A 22022-nucleotide genomic window follows, 5' to 3' on the forward strand; every position below is an offset into this window, starting at 1 on the left:
TTATTAGCAAAGAAAAAGGGAGGCTTCATTGTTGATGTAGTCGGTCTGTGCGTTTGTGTGTGAGCGTGTTGTGTGTGGGTGCTTGAGTCTGAATATAAACATGACGACCATCATAGATGGAATTCTGGATATTGATTGAATAAGTTGTTCACATTAAACTACTCTGACATGCTGCAAATCTACTGTCTCCCAGACCCATATCCAGCTATGTGGGTTATCTGTTACTTAATAAACCAACCTTACTGTACCTTTTAACTGTGCAGCTTTTAGGAGGAGAATTATTTATATTATTTACAGGAGGAACATGTTTTTATCAGGCTAGATTTACAGAAAAATTTTAGTTTAATCTTTTAAACCTGCCAAGCTGCAAAATCTATGTACAATAAAGTGTAATAGTAATGGGGGAAAAAAATTATTTTACCTGAATAATTGTACATAGTGCAATGGGAACTTTGTTCAGACTCATAAGATTGTATTTTTATGAATTTCGCAATTAGAAAGGAAAGTAGAGCAAAAAGGAAAACTTACTGGACGCTTACTTGTAAGCGTCAAAAAAAAAAAAAAAATGGTGGCGTAGCCTCTGGCCTTGTAAATACTACTGCCTTTGCCATGTACTGTACTTTGGTGTTCCCTACAATTATGTAACAATGGAAATAAAACTTACATTTATAACTACAGGTTTCTCTTGTGATTTTTTTTTTCCTTACATCCTTCAGTAAGCTAAAGTTTATGTCCTCTTACATACGAAAAAAAGCACGCTGAAGCCTACTTATTAAACTAATTAATAACCATCCTACACCAACAACTTCATTATATTCAAAATAATAAAATAATTTCTCAAATCAAACAAATGATTATTATCATTATTTGCTCAGTAGTATAATAGTAGAATCCATGAAATACATAAGTTAGAATTTCTCAAAAATGCTTAAGCGCCTAATATACATATAGTTTATTTTATGTGAAAATGTTTTTAAATCTGATTTTCAAACCTTTAAATAATTTTTCTTGCCATACTACTTTGAGCAGTCACCACCCAGTGTTCATAGTCTCACAGAAAGCTACTTTTATTTTGTAAAGAACTGGAACAGCGGTCATAAATTTAATTCGAACGGGACTCTTATTTTGAAGTCAAATGGGTTCCGGTGCGTGGACCGTCGCGCGCGAGGTTTGTTTTCCTGGGCGAGGTAGCAATAGTTAGCAGTTCGGCTCGTAAATAGCAAGTTTGTCTTTTATTTTATTTCGTTTTTTTGTGACTTGTGCCAACATTATGTGAAGAGTTTCAGTGGGACATGAAAGTTAACGCTCGCACACGCTGTCATGGTAAGTAACGCTAAGTTATTGAAAGTGATTTACTTAACGTGATGCTGTCTGGTTTCTCTGTGAATGAGTAGCTTTGCGCGAGTTTAACGTTAACTGTTTAATTAGTGTGTTTTCAACACTGGCAACCAACAATAACTTTAACAGCTACTGCTTGGAATTAGTCCTTAGCTAATCTCGAAAACATTTCTTTAAAATAATTCACGTAAACAGTCTATTAGAGAAGAAACGCTAGCTAGCTAGTGTTCAATCTGTGACTTGTATTAGGAAGCAGCAGCAAGTTGCCACATGTCATCACTGGGCTCAAAGTTGAGTTGGTTTACATTCGCGTTACTTGCCGTTTTGTAACTATGCTTTGTCTCCTTAGGTGTTCAACACAGAAAACCTATAGGAGTCACAAATCGGCTGGAATGGATTTAACCTCAAAACACATGTACGACACATTCAAAGACGTAATCTGGAAAGGTGGGATAACATTGAATTTACAAGGAAGAACGGTTGTGCAGGCTGTGTTTGTATTACTTTAGTACACCCAGCGCTATACTTTTCACACAAACACACAAACCTAAACATCTGCTTTACCTTGACGTTTAGAGTACTTTAAACTGTAAATTATTTCCTAATGTAGAGCTGGGACCACTGGACCCTGACTGGTTTGATGTGCTGACAGCTAGAACGTTGACTAACGAAGGAAATGTCTCTGATCAAGATGACCTGTGTGCTAACCAAGAGGGAAATTTTAAACCGCCTTTCGACAAAACTGAAGTAGACAGTCAACTGTTTTCAACCCCTAGAGTTTTTAGACACCGTTGTGTTGTGTCACCTGGATTCGAGGATGACCAGTGGTTACCTAAAGAACAAGGTACAGTTTATTTGCTATAAAATAAGTGATCAAAAACATAAAAAAACCTGTTTTTGGACATGACATAAACTGGTGTCTCTGTAGGGCAATGAGGGTTAATGAGACGTTCAGTTGTAATTTGTCACCCACCTGTCAACACTGACTTTTTAATAATAATGTTTCTCTGTGTTACTATAGAAAAAGAAACTTTGCCATGGACAGCAACACAAAGTCCATATTTGTTTCAGACGCCAAAAGTGGGGTGAGTGTAACAAGACTATTTTTTTGGCTGCTGAAAAAATACTACAAATGTTCATAAATGTTCATATGTTTATCAAGATGATCTTGTCACTGTCTTTGTCATTTTAGGGTCCCATGTGCAAAACATGGGGGCACTGAGCCTCAAAGCCAGAACAGTTTTGGTGAGAAATGTATTTGAATCTTGAACATTTTTGATAAAGATGTGATCATCCCTGGTTAATTAATTTATCTTTGTCATATGTACAGATTTGCTTCATACCCCCCAAAAATCCCCTGTAAGTACAACATAATTTGTTTTCAGCTAATGTCAATGACTGTTAAGTAAGGCATAACATTAAAGTGTAACCTTTTTATAATTTTTTAACGATACAGGTAAGCTATGCAAAGCATATATCTGAGAGTCTTGGTGCACAGATTCATCCTGATATATCGTGGACCAGTTCTCTGAATACCCCACCAGCTGTGCCATCCACCCTGATTTTATGTAAGGAAATGATACATTTGGTTATTATAAGAATGTATGATTAAATGATAATGTAACACATCTTCTCAATGTTACAGCTAAAACTGATGAAAGTCCTTGCCCAGTGAGTGTTTCTGCAGACAAAAATGTTGTTGTAAGTACTTGGGCTAAACCTCAAACAACACAACTTGAAGTCAAACTAATATGTTCTTTATATCAGGTATTACACAATTAACTTTAAAAAAAAAACAGAAAAATTAAAAGAAAGTAAATTAGACATACGGGTGGAAATATCCGAAAATCAAGATGAAAAGTTTACACTTTCGGAATTCTACATTTAGACCATTTGCGTCTGTCAGTCACGCCACAGGTTCTCAACAACATCACACTAAATGTTTTTCCTTTGATCCAGGCTTGCAAATAGCAACACTGAGGTGGCATATTTTATAGATGATAAGGACTGTTTACTGAGTGAAGATATTTGTGTTGGGGTTGCACACAGATACGTAAGAAATTTGTAACTTTGCAAGTAATTGTTAGCAGTTGGGAAAATGTGCTGTCTTTTATCTGGCAGTTAATTCAGTAGAGTTATGGGTCACAAAATGATGTGTGTTAACGTACTTAAAAAAAGATTTTTAAAATGTGTGAGACCAGTGAAAAAGGGTTAACACATTTGGCAAGTAAGACTACTGTGCTAATAAGGAGATTATGATCAAGTGCATCCCAGTTTCATTAAATGCACCTTAGCAGTTAAGAAACAACAGATGTGCTAGATCACAAACAGATGTAGTATTCATAACAAACTTTTTCCGTTTTACCTTTCCCAGTTTGTACGGAAGCTTTTTCCTTCTCTTTCAAATGCATCCAGTGACGGGGCAGTTTCACCCAAAAACACGGACATAACTGCTCCTTACAAAGGTATACATATTTTTGCAATTAGCAAATTAGCTGTCTAAGATAGAGTAGCTCAGAATATGACTATTACAATGTCATTAATTAGCAACATCTTTACTTGTTTTGAGTTATACAGGCTTTTAAGTGCAAAATCATACTAATTGTCGGTCTGTAATCAACAGATGCTTTTTCCCCAGAAACTAGTCAGAAGCCCCACAACTCCCCTGAGAGTTCACTGAATCAGTGTGAGGGTATTTGGAGACAGAAGCTGCCAGACGCTATTGAAGATGGAGAAATTCGGAGCACAGTAGCAAGTGTTCTTGATGGTGCTGAAAACGTGCTCTCCATATTTTTCACCAATACTGGTTCAGCACTGAGAAAAGTGAAAACCAACAGCAACAAGAGAAAGCTGATCAATCCAACAAAAGAGCATGACTACAGCTCTACAGACATCTCAACAACAAACAATGCTACATCTAGTCAACAGAGAACCAATGATCACGAACCTGGTAAATGTACCTTATTCCCACAGGGTAAAAATGGAGTTATTGGGATCACCAAGTGCTCTCCGTTGAGTTTTTCTGAAATTTCTTTCCCTTCTGTGGATACGTGTTGCCAAGATAGCAATCTTGATACAAAAATGGTTAATATTTTAACAGAACCGCTAAAGAGTGACACTGAATCTGCTCAGCTGGTCAAGACACCTTTGAGTATCACAGACTCTGGATTTACTAAGAAGAGGAGAAAATTCATTTACACTGTTGATACTTCAAAAATGCAAGTTCAAGAAAAAGCAATACAGTCACAGAAGAGGGACACATCCCAGAGGGTTCTAGATTTTGGTAAAATGTTTCTTAATAACCTAATTGTATTTATACATTTTATAGCAGGCATAACAGACCTTATTTTCCACAATGTGTTTTTCCTATGTCCAAATTTTTAATTTTTTGCTTTCCTGCTTTCGTTTAGGACATAAAGTGAATGTTAAGAAGTTGGAAGAAGCCCAGGATGAAGCAAGCTGTTGCAGTAAGGGAGAGAGTGAGACAAAACAGGAAAATGTGTCAGAAAAAAATCTACCTTCTTCTGTACAAGCAAATGTACAGGATCTAGACATATCGCAGCTCTGCAGAGATTTTGCAGAGGACTTCAGTCAAACATCAGACCACGGTAAACTGAGTAAAGTTGTAGAGGATACTCCCCTAAACGGCTTCTCTCCATCCGCATGTCTGTCTGCCATGAAACGAGCTAAGCAGAAAGCCTGGCAAGCAAATTCTCACCAGGACCATGATGGGATTAGTAACAGAAGACATGTTTCTGCCAATAATCTAAAGTTCTCTGTCAATGAAGGCACAATAAATGATAGTGGATTCCAGTCTGCTGTTTCTAATAGTACTGATGTGACATCATTTGTTCTCCTAAACACAGAGAAGAATACTCAAAGTGACTCTGGCTTTAAAACTGATACCCACCGGACTGCATATTTTCTATCTACGGATACAGGAAGTCAGATTACAACTTCGGTTGATATTTTACAAAAAAATGATACCAGAGCAATCCAAGAAGGCCAAACACTGGATCCTGTTAAAGAGTTGCACAAAGAGAGCACATTAATACGGTCTCCCCGCAGTGAAAAGGGAACCGTTTATAACAATCATTATGTTCTGCTCTGTGGTCAGGTCACTGATAATCTCCCAGAGAAAACGACTTTTTCTCTTCCTTCCAACTGTGCATCGGGATTCAAAACTGCTTCAAATAAGGGTATAGAAATTTCTTCAGCCAACTTAAAGAGAGCCAAGCGTCTCTTTGAAGAGAGTGAAATAAATTTTACTGATCAACTTAACAAAAGTGCCCATGACTCTAAAGAAGAAATTGGTGTGAGCCATGGAACAATGAACAATACCGTCTCTAACTCAAAACAGTCAAGGAAGACATTAGTGGATGCCACTTGTCAGTTAACCGCTTCAGAAAAAGCTGATGTGACGGAACTGTGTACTCTCTTGGAAGAGGCAGATACGCAGTTTGAATTTACACAGTTCAAAGCTGCAAAGGTAAAACAACATTGCGAAGATAGTGCCACCCCTCTCCAAAAAGTTGACAAAGAACTCGACCCTGATTTTCTTATGGGTATCGATTTTGATGACAGCTTTACTTCAGATGCTGACAAACAACCAGAAATAACTGAAAAAATATCCTCAGTTTCAGATGGTAAAACAAATTATGACACATCAAAGGTCACAGGAAAATCCCTAGGTACCTCATTTTCAAGTGCATTGAGAAAAGAAAGTTCCTCTCCTAAAGATGTGTCTTCCTCTTTGAAACACCTCTCTGAAGGCTCTAGTAGTATTTCATCCTCTGAACCCCAGAATCTTTACCCAGCTGGATACAATGAAATAAACAAACAGGAGAACGACAATCATTTGATGCCATGTGCGGAATTTCGAACTGCAGGAGGAAATGTTTTGAGAGTTTCGGAAAAGCATCTGAGCAAAGCTAGAGCTTTGTTTGAAGATTTAGAAGAGAATGTAGCATATGAGAAGTTGGCATCCAAACAAAGCAGTGAACACGCTGAAGAAACAGAGCAGGCACAGATCGCGAGCATTAGCGATGTTACGAAAAGTTTTAAAAACGAGAAAATGGACACAACCACATGCCCAAGTGGTTTCCAATTGGCCAGTGGGAAAGGGATTTCTGTAACAGCAAACCATATGAAAGCGGCTGATCTTTTTTTCAAAGACTGTAGTGTTATGGAAAATAACACTGGCATGGCAGGGGAACACAAGGGCATTGAACCCATAACTGGTAGTGTCAGTCATAAGAAAAACCTTCTGTATTTGGAAAATATGCAAGGGATCAAAGATGGCTTTACTGAAGAACCAGTCAAGAAATTTGAAAATTGTAAGGTTGGACCAGCTACTCATGTTTCAAACGTTGTGCTACATACAGTGGAAACGTGCAGTTTGGGATTTAAGAATACATCAGCTTTCACAAATGCAGTTTCTTTCCATGTAAACCCATCTGTGACTGTAATGGCAATTCCTTCTACCTCATACACAACGTCAAAGAATATTGGCTCCACTGCCATAAATGAGTTAGGCAATAATGATGGATTTTGTACAGCCAATGGAAAGAAAGTATCTGTGTCAGCAGATGGACTGAAAAAAGCGGAGAGTCTTTTACATGCAATTCATTCATTTGACGACACAAACAATCCAATACAGCAGACAGGAGAGGCTTTAAGAACTGGTCATCTCAACAAACAGATTCACGCTGCACCACTGAAAAATTGTGGATTTCAGACTGCCAGTGGCAAAGGAGTTGTCATTTCATCTGCAGCTCTCAAGAAAGCAAAATCATTGTTAAGTGAATGTGAAGCATTTGAGGAAAATCTATCCGTAAAACCAACACATTTCCAGGCCCCAGTTACTAGTCCACCACACAGGAATAGTGGATTTCTTGCAGCTAGTGGAAAACCTGTGGCACTTTCTGCTGAGGCCCTCCAGAAGGCAAAAGCCCTTTTCAGTGATATCAATTGCAGTGCTGACTTTCCAGTTGTTTCATACACAGGGAACTGTGACAAGAAACAAGACAATGCAGATAATAAAACAAACAAAATACATTATGGTTTAATGACTGGAGGGGGAGCAACAGTCCACGTGTCTCAAAAAAACCTACTGAAAGCAAAGATCCTTACAAAAGAATTTGATAATGATTCAGTTTCAGCAAAAACAACTGAAGACACAGATTTCTTCAAAGGCTGTGACTTTATAGACGGTAACGATGGCATGTCAGTAAAATATAACACAAGTGTAAAACTTGTTTGTGAAAGTGGCATTGGGAACAAAAAACATCTAAAATTTAAACCAGATAAAAAGGTTGAAATGAACTCTTCTGTAAATCCTGGAAGTGGATGTGCTGAGCTGGAAAATGTTAATCTGGGACTGGCTGTAAACCAAGAAAATGGGCTTTTGCTTGATGATGTGAAGATTAACAACGGTGTCTTTAAGAAAGCACCATGTTCTACTAATGCAGCTTCTATACATAGGCACCCATCTTTGATGGCAAAGCCACCTTCTTCCCCACCTAGCACCACATTAAAGAACATTTGTTCCTCAGCCTTCAATGAACTTCACAGTGATGGTGGATTCTGTACAGTCAGCTCCAAAAATGTATCTGTGTCAGATGATGCAGTGACAAAACCAAAGTCTTTCTTTAATGATCGTGCTGCAATGGAGGACACTTGCAAACAACTCAAACACAATGAAGGTGCTTTGCCACTGCCGAGTGGTGGATTTCAGACAGCCAGTGGCAAAGGAGTTATTATTTCAGCTGCAGCCTTGGAGAATGCAAAAACTCTGTTGAGTGAATGTGAAGGAGTTCATGATAAAACTAGTGTAAAACTAACACATTCTAAGAAGCCAGTTCCTGATTCAGGATTTCATGCAACCAGTGATAAGCCTGTCACCTTTTCATCTGAGGCCCAGTGGGCAGAAGCTCTCTGCAGTGGCATCAATTTCAGTGCTGAGATGCCTGCTGCTTACGAAGAAGGAAAGACTGATAGACCTGAAGGTGCTCAAAAAAGTACAAAAGGAATTCATTGTGGTTTCACAACTACAGGGGGAGCAAACGTCCATGTGTCACAGAAAAGTATTTTAAAAGCAAAGAAACTTTTGAAAGAATTTGCTGATGGGGACTGCAATGATTCAAACTCATATTCAACAAGCCCGCATGACACAAAGAATTCATGTCTTGCAAAAGTGATGGATATGAAAAGAAGTTCTAATCTCATCACAGGCACTGAGATTGACAGGTCTGCTAAGGACAGTGTCCCTTATGTAGTTAAATTATGCTCCTCTTTCCAAGAGACTGACCATAAAAATGAGACTCTACAAAATTCTGATTTTGATGGATGCAATTCTATTCAACAGGAGACACCTAAAAATGAATTGAAGTGTAAAGAAGACAAAATTACCCCATCACTGATTGAGAGCTGCCAAAACAGTCCAAGAGAAGAAATGGCAAGTGTGTTGGGCTGTGGAGTAAATCAAACCAGCAGCAAAGCAGGACATACTTTAAAAATGACAGAGTCTTCAGGTCTAATATTTCAGTCGCTTAACCTCAGTGGCTGTTCTGAAACTCAGCAAAAATTTCTTGCCCAGGAAGCTCTCGATTGCACTAAAGCTTTGTTAGATGATGATGGTGTAGCTGGCCAAAGTCTCTCAGTGACTTTACAAAATGTGACATTGCAGGATAATTCAAAACTCAGCAAAAAATCTGTAGAGGAACAAAAACGAAGGGGGAAAAGAGCAGTAGAGGATGACGCTATGACTGGTAAGTGTGTTATTACTCAAATTACTATACGCTTTAGCTGCTTTGGCTTCACTAGATATGTTTGTGGTTAGATAAATACATCTATTATTGCATTTGAACCATTATTGTGATCTTAAATGCTAAATTATTACTGGTATGAAGTTGTCTCTCTGTTATAAGCATGACAACTAACTTCACTCTTTTTAAACATTCTAGGTCAGCCTCCCCTGAAAAGACGATTACTGGAAGAATTCGACAGGTCCGTTGATGGTCTAAGAGTTTCAACACTCCACCCTGAAAAAAGTTGTCCAAAAAGTAAATCACCAGTATTGTAACAAATTATTTAAAGATAAAAATAACAACACTGCTTTTGATGATGGATAACTCTTAATCTGTGTGCCTTCCCTATTTAAGGTGTAATGAATGACAGAAAAGTTTTCAAGTACAACAATTCTCTTCATCCAAATGTCACAAGGCCACACAGGTGAATTGCTTTAAAGTTGTTGGCTGTGCAAACACCTGACACATTTATCAACTCTTGGTTTGCATTTCTTGGTTTTGCAGGAATGAATTTGTAGAAAACAGATTGCAAGAAATACCAACAAAGCCTTTACCACCAGGAGAGAACAGATTGGCACATTCTAAGATATCATCATTTGTTCCTCCATTCAACAAGAAAGCAGGGACAGTGGCTTGCAAGGACACAGTTCGCAAGGACAACATGAGAGCACCTGCATTTATTCCTCCATTCAAAAAACAAAGAACTATTGTCCAAGAAAGTTCTTTTGAGGCACGGCAGGATCAGCACCATCATCGGTCTGCAACAACTTCTAACAGCAACACTTATGTACCGCCCACTAAGAAAACACAAATCACTACAGATGTAACTGATAATAAAAGCAAAGTTGACACTCAGACAATGGCCTTGGCTGACACTAAAGATGATAATCTAAATATTGATCAAAATCGTCCAGTTGACTGTGGATCAGAGGACTTCTCTGCAGAGGCACCATGCGTGGAGGACACATCCACAAGTAAATGCTTAGTCAACATTTATGGATGAAATCATTATGATACACTGTTAATACTCCAGATAACCTATGAAGACTAATAATGTTTTTGTGTTTTACAGACACATTTCCAAATCTTGAGAATTTGGAATTGGCACGAGATATGCAAGATATGAGAATTAGAAAAAAGAAGCGCCAAACCATTCGACCTTTGCCAGGCAGTTTGTTTCTTACTAAAACCTCTGGGGTATCGAGAATCTCATTGAAAGAAGCAGTAAACAGGCGGCCACCTGCAAGATTCACTCAAAAACAGGCATGTCCAGAACAGTCACTGTGAAGCCTTAGAATGTATTTTGTTGTATGCTGTTAAAATGATATATCCATTATGCAAACAATGTTTTAACAACTCGATGCTCCTGTTTTTCAGTTGTATGGACTTGGAGTCCAACAGCATGTGACTGAGGTCACTAGTGAGACTGCAGAAAATTTTCGTTTCAGTTTACTACAGTTCCTCAAACAGGAAGCATTTATAGACAATGGTGGTGTTCAGCTTGGTGATGGAGGATGGCTGATAACCAGCAAGGATGGGACGGCAGGGAAAGAAGAGTTCTATAGGTATTGTTTTATCATCTTTTAATTGAGTTCACATTAGATTTTGGTGGATTATAGCTACACATATTACATCTAAAATGCAGTTTCAGAAACCAGATGTATCTTGTTGTCTGCTGATGTTGTTTTACACCGTCCACAGAGCGTTGTGTGATACTCCAGGTGTGGATCCTAAACTCATCAGTCAGGCCTGGGTATATAATCACTACCGATGGATTGTGTGGAAGCAGGCTTCAATGGAACGATCTTTTCCAGAAATAATGGGCAGCCTCTGTCTCACTCCTGAGCAGGTTTTACTTCAACTTAAGTACAGGTACACAGGATGTTCTTTAAAATGTTGAAATTATAATGACACTCGCTACAGATCCCTACAACCCAAGGTGATATTTTCAGTCTTGATTTGTCTGAATAACATTTTAAGAACAGTTTGCTATAACATAAAACAGCTGACAAACAACAGTTTTTGAAATTTGCACAAATGAGAACTAAATCCTAAATAATTGGCCAAATAGTTAATATTGTTTTGTTTCAACAATACTAGATTTTAAGTTTATAAGCATAAAAATAAATTATATTGTTCATATGCGTTCTGTCTAATTGATGGAAGTATGTTTTATAGTAGTTTATATTGCAATGGATTTTTACCTTAACAGGATGTTTTAATTTTAGATTCATTGTTAATTAAAAGCTTATTTTCTAAAGCCTTTAACTATTATCGCAGATATGACATAGAGGTGGACAACAGCCGTAGGCCGGCTCTCAGAAAGATCATGGAAAGGGATGACACAGCAGCCAAAACCCTGGTCCTCTGTGTTTGCGGTGTGGTTTCAAGGGGGGACTCGCTAAACAAACAGGGTCGCAATGATACTAAGACTCCACAAGGTTCAGAAATCAAGATTGAAAAGCCTTCTGCAGTTGTTTGGCTGACTGATGGATGGTATGGCATTAAAGCCCAGCTGGATGAACCTTTAACTGCCATGCTTCACAATGGCCGAGTGGCTGTTGGCAGTAAGCTCATCATACATGGGGCTCAGCTGGTGGGATCACAAGATGCTTGCTCCCCTCTGGAGGCCCCTGAATCTCTCATGTTAAAGGTATTGTAAGAGGGAGGCTACATGTTGTTTAACAGGGATCAAGAAAACCTCAAGATCACTGGCTTATTGTTTGTGTTTTTAGGTTTGTGCCAATAGCACCAGGCCTGCACGTTGGGACACTAAGCTAGGATTTTACAAAGATCCCCGGCCATTCCTGCTTCCTGTGGCCTGTTTGTACGGCAATGGAGGGCCAGTAGGCTGTGTGGATATTATCGTACTGAGAAGCTACCCAATACAGGTGCATTTAGTCTTCCATTGATGTAAGGTTGCTGCTATTCCTGAAAGTTTCTGGTATGATCCATTTTTTACTTTATGTTTGTCACATTTTCCAGTGGATGGAGAGGAAACCCGATGGAGGCGTTGTGTTCCGTTCTGATCGTGCAGAAGAGAAAGAAATGAGACGATACAACAGCCAAAAACAAAAAGCCATGGAGATACTATTTGCAAAGATTCAAGCTGAATTCGAACAGGAGAAATGTAGGAATCGTGTTTTTATAATCTCAAAGTACCGGCTGAAATAGAAAAGTTTTAACAGACTGTCATCTTCAGGTACCAAACCTCAACACAGAAGACGGACATTAAGTCGTCAGGATATTGCAAGTCTGCATGACGGAGAAGAGCTGTATGAAGTTGTGGGGGATGACCCAACTTACTTTGAGGTAATAAATAATTGGTTTTGCACATTGTTTAATTTATTCCTCCTAAGAATAGAGCTACATTTCCATACGTGTCTTCCTTCCATATACTAGGCTTATTTGAGCGGACAACAGTTGGAAACCCTTCATACCTACAGGTGCTCTCTGATGGAAAAGAAACAGGCTGAGCTGCAGGATCGGTACCGTCATGCTTTAGAATCAGAGGACAGTGAAGGGAGCTGTCCAAAACGAGATGTTGCGCCTGTGTGGAGACTTTGCATTGCTGACTCCATGGACCTTTGCGGCAGGGGTGTGTCTGCTTTTTCAGTCATTACTTCCACTTGTGTCTTATTGTTTATTGATTTTAATTGTTTTTCTTGGGTTTTAGTTTACCAATTGAATCTGTGGCGACCTTCCTCTGATCTTCAGTCTGTATTGAAGGAAGGCTTTCGATACAAAGTCTTCAACCTCACTACTTCAGATGGAAAGAAACGCAGTGGCTATGAAACTATTCAGCTCACTGGGACAAAGAAAACACAGTTTCAAGACCTAGAGGTACTGTAGGAAATAAAATGCCTTTATCACACGAGGTGCACATTATTTTTACAACATATAGTATGTAAATTACTTGGTTGGTGGGAATATTTTCTCACAAGTATGATTTTGTTTTATCATTTAGGCTTCACAGGAATGGCTATTTGCACGCTTTCAACACAGGGTCTCGGCCAGTTTTGTGGATCTTCAAAACCCAGAATTTCAACCGCTTTGTGGAGAGGTTGATCTTACAGGATATGTCGTCAGTGTCATAGATGAACAAGGTGGGTGCGTTTTCTTTGTTTTGAATTTTTCTACCATAGCTATATTGATTACTAAATAACTGGTTGTACTCTGATCCCAGGTTCCTCTCCTGCTTTTTATTTGGCCGATGGGAAGATGAACTTTGTTAAAGTGCGCTGTTTCAGCAGCTTCTCTCATTCTGGCCTGGAAGATGTTGTAAAACCACATATGTTGTTGGCTTTGAGTAACCTGCAGCTGAGAGGTCAGTCCACATCTCCCACTCCTGTTGTGTATGCTGGAGATCTGACCATCTTCTCAACAAACCCCAAGGAGGTTCATCTACAGGAATCCCTTAGCCAGCTACGAAACCTGGTCCAGGTACAGTGCTAGAATCCAAAATCTGTAAAGCTGCTGCCATGCCTTAAAAACAATGTTTATAATGCTTTCTGAAATGATAGATTTGCTCATTTTCTAAATTATTGATATCCGAAACTGAAACCAACAATGAACTGTCTCCTCCACATGTCATATCGTGTCAGTATGCAGCCTGCATTAGCTTATTTGTTTGCGCTTCAGGTCTCTGAAGCCTAACACCACTTCACTGGGTGACATGTTACTCATTTCATAAGGACTTAGGAGAGAAAATGTTTTTTTTTTTTTTTTTAAATAAAAATGTTGCCACAAAGTTTTTAGAGTGGTCACACATGCACAGTTAACATTAGCTTACATTAGACTGCAAGCAAAGTTATTGTTATTTGGGGCTTCATTTTCTACTATTGCTACACTTTTTTTTGACATATTAACTTTGTTTTTCTTCAAGAGGCTGTTCTGAACACTGAGAAACTAATTCCTGAAAATGTCATGAAATGCATGAAAGACAAACATACTACCTACATGTAGACACAAATGCTTTTGTATGTAAATGTATTATTATTCCTAGGATTATTGTCTGGTTATAAACCACACCAAGTTTTCTTTGCTTCCTATTGTTTGTTTGGATACAACAAAAAAGGTAAACAAAACTTAATTCAAATTTTCGGTCTGTGTTTTCAGGGACATGAGAACTTTTATTTAACTGCTGAGGAGAAGCTTTCACACTTACTCAAGTCCGATGGCTTGATCTCCTCTCCAGCTCTGCAGCCCCTAACCCCAGCTTCTACAACTGATAGAAGACAACACACAAAAACAAGTGTGAGTTTGTTTTTGCTGTGAAATCTGGGGCTGTATTTTACATTAGCTTTTATAACATGTAAGTAAAACGAAAAGTTTGTTTCTCTGTATAGGTTAAATGTCAGCATCCAATCAGAAGCTTTGGATCTTGCACACCTGTGAGCAGAAACCTTCCTGAACCAGTTTCCTCAACAGAGAAGGACCCCAGAAGCCTGAAGCGGAGGAGAGCTCTGGACTACCTGTCTCGTGTCCCTTCTCCACCAGCTCTCTCTCATCTGGGCTCAGTGGCTTCACCATGTGTAAATAGGACTTTTAACCCTCCTCGGAGGTCTGGGATATCTAGCACTTTAAAAACCGTACAAACTCCTGCGTGCAAGCCTGTCAACTCAATAGTGGAAAACGAATGGGTGAATGATGAGGAACTGGCAATGATTGATACTCAAACATTGTGTGCTGGTGATGAAGCTGTATAAGACTGTGATGATGAGCATGGTTTTACGATAGAATTCTAATAAAGTACTAGAAATAATAATTTAGGACTGCTTTGAAAACCATCTCCTTAGTCATTTTGCTAACAAAAGCCTAATACCCAAGGCATTGGTGATGTGTCATCGTCCCAAAAAACTTGAGCCAAATGTACGAATCGAATGTGGGTTAAATCTTAAAGTGCAATCATAAAATGACATTAATAGGAAAATTCACTTTAAAAGACAGCACAAGAACATTTCATAAAACTAAGCCAGGTTACACTATATGTATTTCAATAATTAAAAGAGGGACTGTGGAAAACCGAAAGCCAAACATTCTGACATTGCCAAAATTGTAGCAACTTATACATTTAGTTATGTCTGTCACTGGGTTGTGTGGCTTTTCATGTAGTATGTAAAACAACACCGCTTACTGTCAAATTAGACATGCAATGTAATTAAGTTTCCTATTATGGCGTCAACAACATTTTAGGTGTCAAGAAATTGTACATTCGTGTGTTTGGCAACAACCAGATGCTGCGTTCCTTTCCGCTCCTGCGGTGGCGCTCTACTCTCCTGAGTGGGGAGTTTGACGACTTCAAAGAAGATGAATGGCGTCATTTCCGTAAACACAACGCATCTACGGTAGTGAAGTTGTGTCCTGGGAGATAGAAATTAATGTTATTACCTTCATTACTTATGCTCTCTCGATACATACGGTAAGTGTTCGTGGACAGCGACATTTCCTACATAATGTTGTGTTAACCGGGTAGATAACAATAGTTATTTTTGGGTTTGTACACCACATGTTGGAACATTAGCTTACAACTGTTGGGTTAGCTTTAGCTTTAGCTTTAGTTTATAGGAACTATTACCTCTGTTTCCAAACACACAATTATAACTATAAATACTATTGTATGTATATCTATCGCAATATATACTGAATAACCGACACACTTACTCTACAAAGTCAACCATGGGAAACTAAAACGTCAAACAGTGTCGTGAGTATTTTTGTGGCTGATGGATTGACTGTATCCAAATTTCCATGCAGATGTCTTACAGTGAATCTACAATTTGTCCGGACATAGAAAACTCTGGTGTGACTCAAAGCACTGAACATAATGGAGATGACAAAAACAGCAAGTGTGTGAGGGAGCGAGTGCTGAAGGAAGTTGGACTAACAAGCACCACGTTCATTGGTCCAGCATTACCTCCACAATCAGGAACACGCAAGTCTCACATTGATGACACACTGAGTGAGTTTTACAAAGAGCTTGAGGAGATCGATATACCTGATGGTGCAACTGGTAACCCGGGGAAAGAGCCACCCACATCACGTAAAACATCTGACCGCAGAAACACTCAGGATGTAAGCCAGGAGATGACTTTTAATATAAATTATTCTGAAGAAACAGACCGCTACCAGAAAAGCAATGGACAGAAAATGCCATCCTGGCCACATTGGCATCAGAATGAGCCATACTACAACAGGAGAACGAAACCAGGCCTGGAGCAGCGCTCTGATAGAGCTGCTGCTTCTCAAAATCAGTGGCATTATCCTCAATCTCTGAACAGTCCATCAAATCCTAGATTTCACAGACCACCATTCCATCTCCCACCACCACAACCTGTATTCCCAAATCCAAACAATCCACCCCCCCACATGAATCCCAATTGGAGGGACTCTGGTATATCGAACCAGTATCGTGGGGAGCCACATTTTTCCACATTTCCCAGTTTCCCTCCTCAGAATGTAAGTAGTCATCCCTCTCAGGGCAATTATGGAGATTCTAAACACCCCCTTGACAGGGATGAACGGGGTTATGTGCAAACAGAAAATGTAAATGTGGGACGGCATAGAGATAGAGAAGACGAATGGTCTCAATTTGGCAAAGATTACGATTGGCGCCAGAGATTTGGAACAGAAAATAAACAGTGGGAACAGCAGCAAACCCGTCTACCCCCCGATAGCACCCGTTCCTCTGCTTCCTTGGTGCTGATCTTGATGCGAGGATTACCGGGATCTGGGAAATCTACGCTGGCCAGGTACATGTTTGTGTAATCCAGAATATGTGATATCTAGTCATAAATTTGTCTACTCTCTAATAAAATGATAGTTTAAAAAAAATATATGTTTCTTATTATTTCTAATAGAGAGCTGCTATCAACTGGTCCCAGTGGGCTAATTCTGAGCGCAGATGACTATTTTTCAAACAAAGATGGCTATCGCTATGAACCAGGCTTTCTTGGAGCGGCACATGAATGGACCCAGAATAGAGGTACTAAAGGTTATTTTCATATAATGAAATAATCTCAAAATTTGCCAAATTTTAGTGAGTCAGAAGTCTTTTCTGTGTCATCTTTTAGGCTGGTAAACTAAAACACTAAAATTGTGCTGTTTTAACAAATAAATTGCTTACTGAATAAATTTTTAAGAATTTATTTTGATGCAGTTTATACTTTGTTATTCTCTGAATAATTGTATGTGTTTAACTCTTTCAGCTAGAGATGCTATGCACCATGGCCGGTCTCCCATAATTATTGATAATACAAACATCCAAGCCTGGGAAATGAAACCATATGTCAAAATGGTGGGTGGTGATGTGACACATTAAGTATTATTTAGGTAAAGGTTTTCATCCCAATTTATGGATCCTAATAAAAAGTGTCAACTATTTTACCAGGCTTTGGAGAGAGGATACAAAGTGGAATTTTTTGAACCTGACACCAGCTGGAAATTTGATCCGTATGAGCTAGAGAAGTATGAGCTCTTAATTATTACATTATGCATACATGCTAGTGAAGGTTTGAAAAACATATACTATATAAATGACTACACTTACATGTCCTAACATTACTACACTGTTCCCTCCAGGAGGAATAAGCATGGAGTTCCCCATGAGAAAATTGCACAGATGCTGGATCGTTTTTCATTTCCCATATCCATAGATATTGTCATGAGGTCACTAGAGCCACGTCACGTGAACCAGAGACATTGACCAAAGCAGCTACAGATGATGACAAACGGGATGACATTTCCCATTTTTAACCAGCCAAATAATATGCCTTGAAGAACAGTATTTGTAACAGTGTAAATACTTTTGGTTCTGTTTCTACATGACTTTTTAATGTAGTTTATATACTTTATAAATTTACAGTGATTTGGGGAAAAATGCAAACTTAGATTAAATTGTAATGTCTTTGTTAGGGAAAGAAAAACAACATTATTTTTGTATTTTTTATTTTATGGATGATATTTTAGACCTTTTGTCAGACTTGGCAAAAATGTTTCCTCAGCAGCCTCAAGTCAGTTTAAAAAAAACAAAAACAAAAAACAGTTCTTAAATAGTTTTCATTGAAGTCTGCAGAGCAATTGCTGAATGTTGAATTCTTGTAAACCACAACATTTTTTACTGCCTTGCAACATGCAAGCATGTTTTTGTTTTGAAGCGAGAAGTTGTTCATATTTTTAAAATGTAATTAGCATGGGAACAGGTGTTGTACCTCATGCACAGTTGTCTGAGTGAAGGAAGAGTGTTTATTGTCATAAGTATGTACCTATGGAATAAATTGTCTTTTTTTAATTTTTAATATCTGATTTGTTTCATTTGTTCTTCCTGTTCATAGGAAGCCTTGTAGATCTATCCCTCCGCTATCTTAACCCCTTATCCTGTTCAGGGTCACGGTGGCGCTGGAGCCAATTCTAGCCTTTTGTAGCTCTTGGCTAAAATAAAGTAAAACACTAGTAACAGTCAGTTGGCCTTTTAACCCTCTGGAGACTGGTCTTATTTCCCTCTGCATTCATTTTGGATTTTGGTGCTTGTCTTTAACCCACATGCACAGTGTGGTCTGTTTCTGCACAAACACAGCGGTTCATGACGGCTTATTCACACAAAACGGCATAAAATGTCACAATAAATATTTACTAAATGGATTTATATAAAAGTGGAATTTGAATCTAATTTATGTTTCTTTTTTACATACTCTGTGTGATAACAGACTTCAGAGGGTTAATGGGTGTTAATGGGTAAACTTGTTGAGAATTTATTCATCATTATAATCATGTTGGAAGGTGTAGGTTGTGCTGTTATACATATTGTTTAACTTGTTTTGTTCATGCATTCCTGTTAGTGAGGCTAACCTCCTGCTTCCTCCTATGAGGACGTCACATTTTGAGTTTGCTGCACCTTATACTTAATTCTGTTTAATTAAGGCCTCTTGTCCTCACATGTGGGCATAGTTAGGCGCCACCTAGTGGTAAGTTGCCACAGAGAGACGTTGAACAACTACAGTGAGCCTCAAAATAACCAAGAAGTAGCACAAACCCCTCTTTTCATGCAAATCATCACTGTGTAATGCACTAATATAAACGTCCCCTTAGAAGGACTCAATCTTTCTTAGAAACTATACTTACTGGTCAAAGACAATGTTTTTATAGTTATCAGTTCCTACTAATCTGAATAACTAAGGAAATTCTCCAAAACATCTAACATGAGCTGTCCCTCTGATGTCCTCATTCCTGATGCTGTCCATCCTCGTCACTCCCAAATAGAACCTCAACATCTTAAGCTCTGCTACCTCCAGCTCTGCCTCCTGTCTTTTCTTTAGTGCCACGTAGTCACACGTAGACGTAGTCACAAACAAACAGTGCTCTTCATCTTCCTCACCACCAGAGTCATTTTACACACCACCATCCTGTGTTGTCTGGCTACACTCTCCCCCACCAATACTTTACAGTCACTGATCTCTTTCAGATAACAACGTTGGCATAAGATCTAGTCCACCTGAAAGCTTCTACCTCCGCTCTTATATGTTACCCTATGTTCCTACCTCTTCTGGAAGAAAGTGTTTACTACAGCCTTCTAGGTCAGTAGCACCGGTGGCAGTTGTTAACCTGGCCCCCGACTGATCCAGTGTGAAAGTCAGGATTCACATGTGTAATCTGACACAACCCACTGTGCCCCAATGTGGTTGCATTAGTAACAGCAGCACAAACTACAGCTACTAAAAATACAGCACCTCAACTGAGTCAACAGAAAATGTAAACCCATGTCTGTAGCAGAGCCCACTGCACCTGAAGTAAATTACTGTGGGAAAAAAGGATGTACAGAGACCTCATCAAAGCAACAGCTCTGATGTTATCCAGAATAACAGTGAGTTCATGGAGGTCTGGGTCCAATAGCATTCATTACTGGGTCTCACAGGAAATAACATTTTGCCTCTGTCTTCCCTCTGGTGTTCATTAGAGCTTCACACACACAGATGCTGGTCTGTTGACTTTGTTTCTCTAAGCAGTGAAGACACAGAGAGTCGTAAAAAATTTTTCTCTGAGCCTCAGTGTTTTTTACTCTAACCAACAAATGTTTGATCCAGTTAGTGTGTAATTCAACATAGCAGATTTAGTTGCATTATTAATATATGCAAATAATTGTTTTTGGTGGAGTTTTGTGCAACAAATCTGGCTTTGTTTTTCTGTGCTTTGCTGCAATAGCAATGCAAGAGTAAGTACTTTTTGGTGATATTTGGTGAAGTCATCTGTGGTTTTCATTTTTACCTAAATTTGCAATTTATGTTTACTACTGCATTTCCAATCAATCAAAGTTTTTGGCTTTTTATTCATTTATCACACGGATTTCTGCAGCACCTTCATCATGACGACTGGAAACTCTCCAGTGAGATTTTGGCAAATTGGTTTTGAAAATAATTCATAGACGCAGAAGCTGTGATGTTTCCTCACTTGGCAGAGGAGCATGGGATCCCTTCACCAGCCGTGGGTTTTCAATAAAATAACACTAATGTTTGGTAATTGTCTTTAAATCCACAAAGAAAGCAAAGAAGAAGCCCTTTTTTCGGTTGTAGTTGCAGCTCTAAGTAGATTGACATAACTGTGGCACAGAACGAAGTATACTTGCAGTATACCTTGTAGTACTGCCATCTGCTGTGTCTTCTCTTTATTAGGAGGTTTATTACCACAGCTCTAACATTGATGAACAGCACATGTGCAAGGAAGATAAAACAAAAAACTGGGTCAAGGCATGACATTCAGTCTTTTTTTTTAAGGTAACAAAGTAAATCTAATCACATCCTGGTTAATACTATGTAGAGGTCACAAAAATCCCTGACTTGTAGTAAAGAAAAAGCCGTTTATTTGGGTCTGACACTCATCTTTTCATCGTGATTCATCGTGGAGGCTGTTGAACATGTAGCCTGAGATATTTTATTGAACTCTAAAACACTGGAGCTTAGAGGCAGGGATAGCCTCTAGTTCGTTTGAGTAAATAAAGATCAATCAGTAAATCTGACTAAATGAACTGTAATCAAAAGCACCATGACATTGGACTAAAATAACAATGTGATTTATAACAAAGTGTCCTTCAAGGAGCTTTCAAAAGCTTTGAGCATAAAATATTCAATCTACAGTGGCAAACTCTCTTTTGAAATCAAAATATCATCATCTTATCAGCATCAAACAGGCTGCTGTGTCTTTATAGTAAAAGCTTTGACCTTTGAAATCCTGTAGCTGTAGCAGCACTCTGATGAAGCCGGCTTCTGTACATGAGCAGGAACGATACCGACTGCTCTGGGTAATGATCACCATGTTTCAAGGGGGAAAAAAACAAGAATGTTCTATTTTACCACCATTTCAATTAATAGACACAGGAGCTGTGCTTTGAATGATGATGAGCTCCTAGATCAAGCGTTCAGCCACACACACATATATACAGATGTGATCTGATATAAGAAACCACAGAGCTTTGTTTGTGATTGGAAGTTAATGAGATTTCTATTTTAACTTTATTGAGTATTTCACCAGAGTGATTATGTTCTCTGCATCACAGTTTCACCAGCAACATTTTATCAAATGAATTTCAACTTTACGCAACGGTGTACTGTCGGTGTAATCGCTCAATCGTTTGGAAAATCCCTTCTGCAGTAAAAAAAATACCATCAAGCAGGTAAACAGTGACACAGGGTTCTACCACAACAGGATGTCACACACAGGGAAGGTCATGTTTTAATCCCTGTATGAGCTGACAGGTCCAGATCAGGTAACACACTTACCAGAATGATGTACGAACTGCAGTCAAAGTGCTGATAAACTGATGCTAGTTTGTACATTTGTTTTTGTTAGTTTTCGTTAGCTGGGTTTTCTGGACACTTTACAGAGACA

At 38.7% G+C, this 22022-nt stretch overlaps 2 protein-coding genes across 5 annotated transcripts; both read left to right on the top strand.

Moving 5' to 3' along the window:
• The first annotated feature begins 1156 nt into the window (after positions 1-1156).
• brca2 (BRCA2 DNA repair associated) lies at positions 1157-15337 on the top strand. 4 transcript variants are annotated; one of them, XM_067507959.1, is made up of 27 exons: positions 1157-1323; positions 1688-1785; positions 1949-2182; positions 2360-2423; positions 2531-2583; positions 2669-2697; positions 2795-2906; positions 2984-3039; positions 3713-3803; positions 3962-4288; positions 4439-4621; positions 4749-9107; positions 9303-9401; positions 9501-9570; positions 9651-10120; positions 10219-10409; positions 10524-10711; positions 10848-11018; positions 11427-11799; positions 11882-12037; positions 12132-12276; positions 12349-12458; positions 12549-12989; positions 13114-13252; positions 13333-13589; positions 14265-14402; positions 14495-15218. In XM_067507959.1, exons 2-27 carry the CDS (start codon positions 1731-1733, stop codon positions 14852-14854), a joined length of 8871 nt encoding a protein of 2956 aa, XP_067364060.1. In that variant the 5' UTR covers positions 1157-1323; positions 1688-1730; the 3' UTR covers positions 14855-15218. The 4 variants fall into 4 exon arrangements, with proteins under 4 accessions (XP_067364060.1, XP_067364059.1, XP_067364057.1 ...); XM_067507958.1 differs by having other exon boundaries at positions 3962-4621; positions 12549-12744; positions 12823-12989; positions 14495-15215; XM_067507956.1 differs by having other exon boundaries at positions 3962-4621; positions 14495-15337.
• A 105-nt stretch (positions 15338-15442) lies between these two features.
• Positions 15443-18102, top strand: n4bp2l2 (NEDD4 binding protein 2-like 2). Its single transcript, XM_067507961.1, has 6 exons — positions 15443-15567; positions 15903-16897; positions 17006-17130; positions 17354-17442; positions 17536-17612; positions 17727-18102. The coding sequence occupies exons 2-6, from the start codon at positions 15903-15905 to the stop codon at positions 17848-17850; spliced, it is 1410 nt and encodes a 469-aa protein (XP_067364062.1). The 5' UTR covers positions 15443-15567; the 3' UTR covers positions 17851-18102.
• Positions 18103-22022: the final 3920 nt, after the last annotated feature.

This window comes from Channa argus, chromosome 6 (assembly GCF_033026475.1).
Source record: "Channa argus isolate prfri chromosome 6, Channa argus male v1.0, whole genome shotgun sequence".
Lineage (NCBI taxonomy): Eukaryota > Metazoa > Chordata > Actinopteri > Anabantiformes > Channidae > Channa > Channa argus.

What these genes read in the sequence shown, in the direction of transcription:
- n4bp2l2 (XM_067507961.1), top strand. Translation starts at nt 15,903, where the DNA reads ATGTCTTACAGTGAATCTACAATTTGTCCGGACATAGAAAACTCTGGT. An exon ending in GGGAAATCTACGCTGGCCAG is followed by an intron (nt 16,898 to 17,005) that starts GTACATGTTTGT and finishes TATTTCTAATAG; the next exon opens with AGAGCTGCTATCAACTGGTC. An exon ending in TGAATGGACCCAGAATAGAG is followed by an intron (nt 17,131 to 17,353) that starts GTACTAAAGGTT and finishes TAACTCTTTCAG; the next exon opens with CTAGAGATGCTATGCACCAT.
- brca2 (XM_067507956.1), top strand. Translation starts at nt 1,731, where the DNA reads ATGGATTTAACCTCAAAACACATGTACGACACATTCAAAGACGTAATC. An exon ending in CTGCAGACAAAAATGTTGTT is followed by an intron (nt 3,040 to 3,712) that starts GTAAGTACTTGG and finishes TACCTTTCCCAG; the next exon opens with TTTGTACGGAAGCTTTTTCC. An exon ending in CCAGAGGGTTCTAGATTTTG is followed by an intron (nt 4,622 to 4,748) that starts GTAAAATGTTTC and finishes GCTTTCGTTTAG; the next exon opens with GACATAAAGTGAATGTTAAG.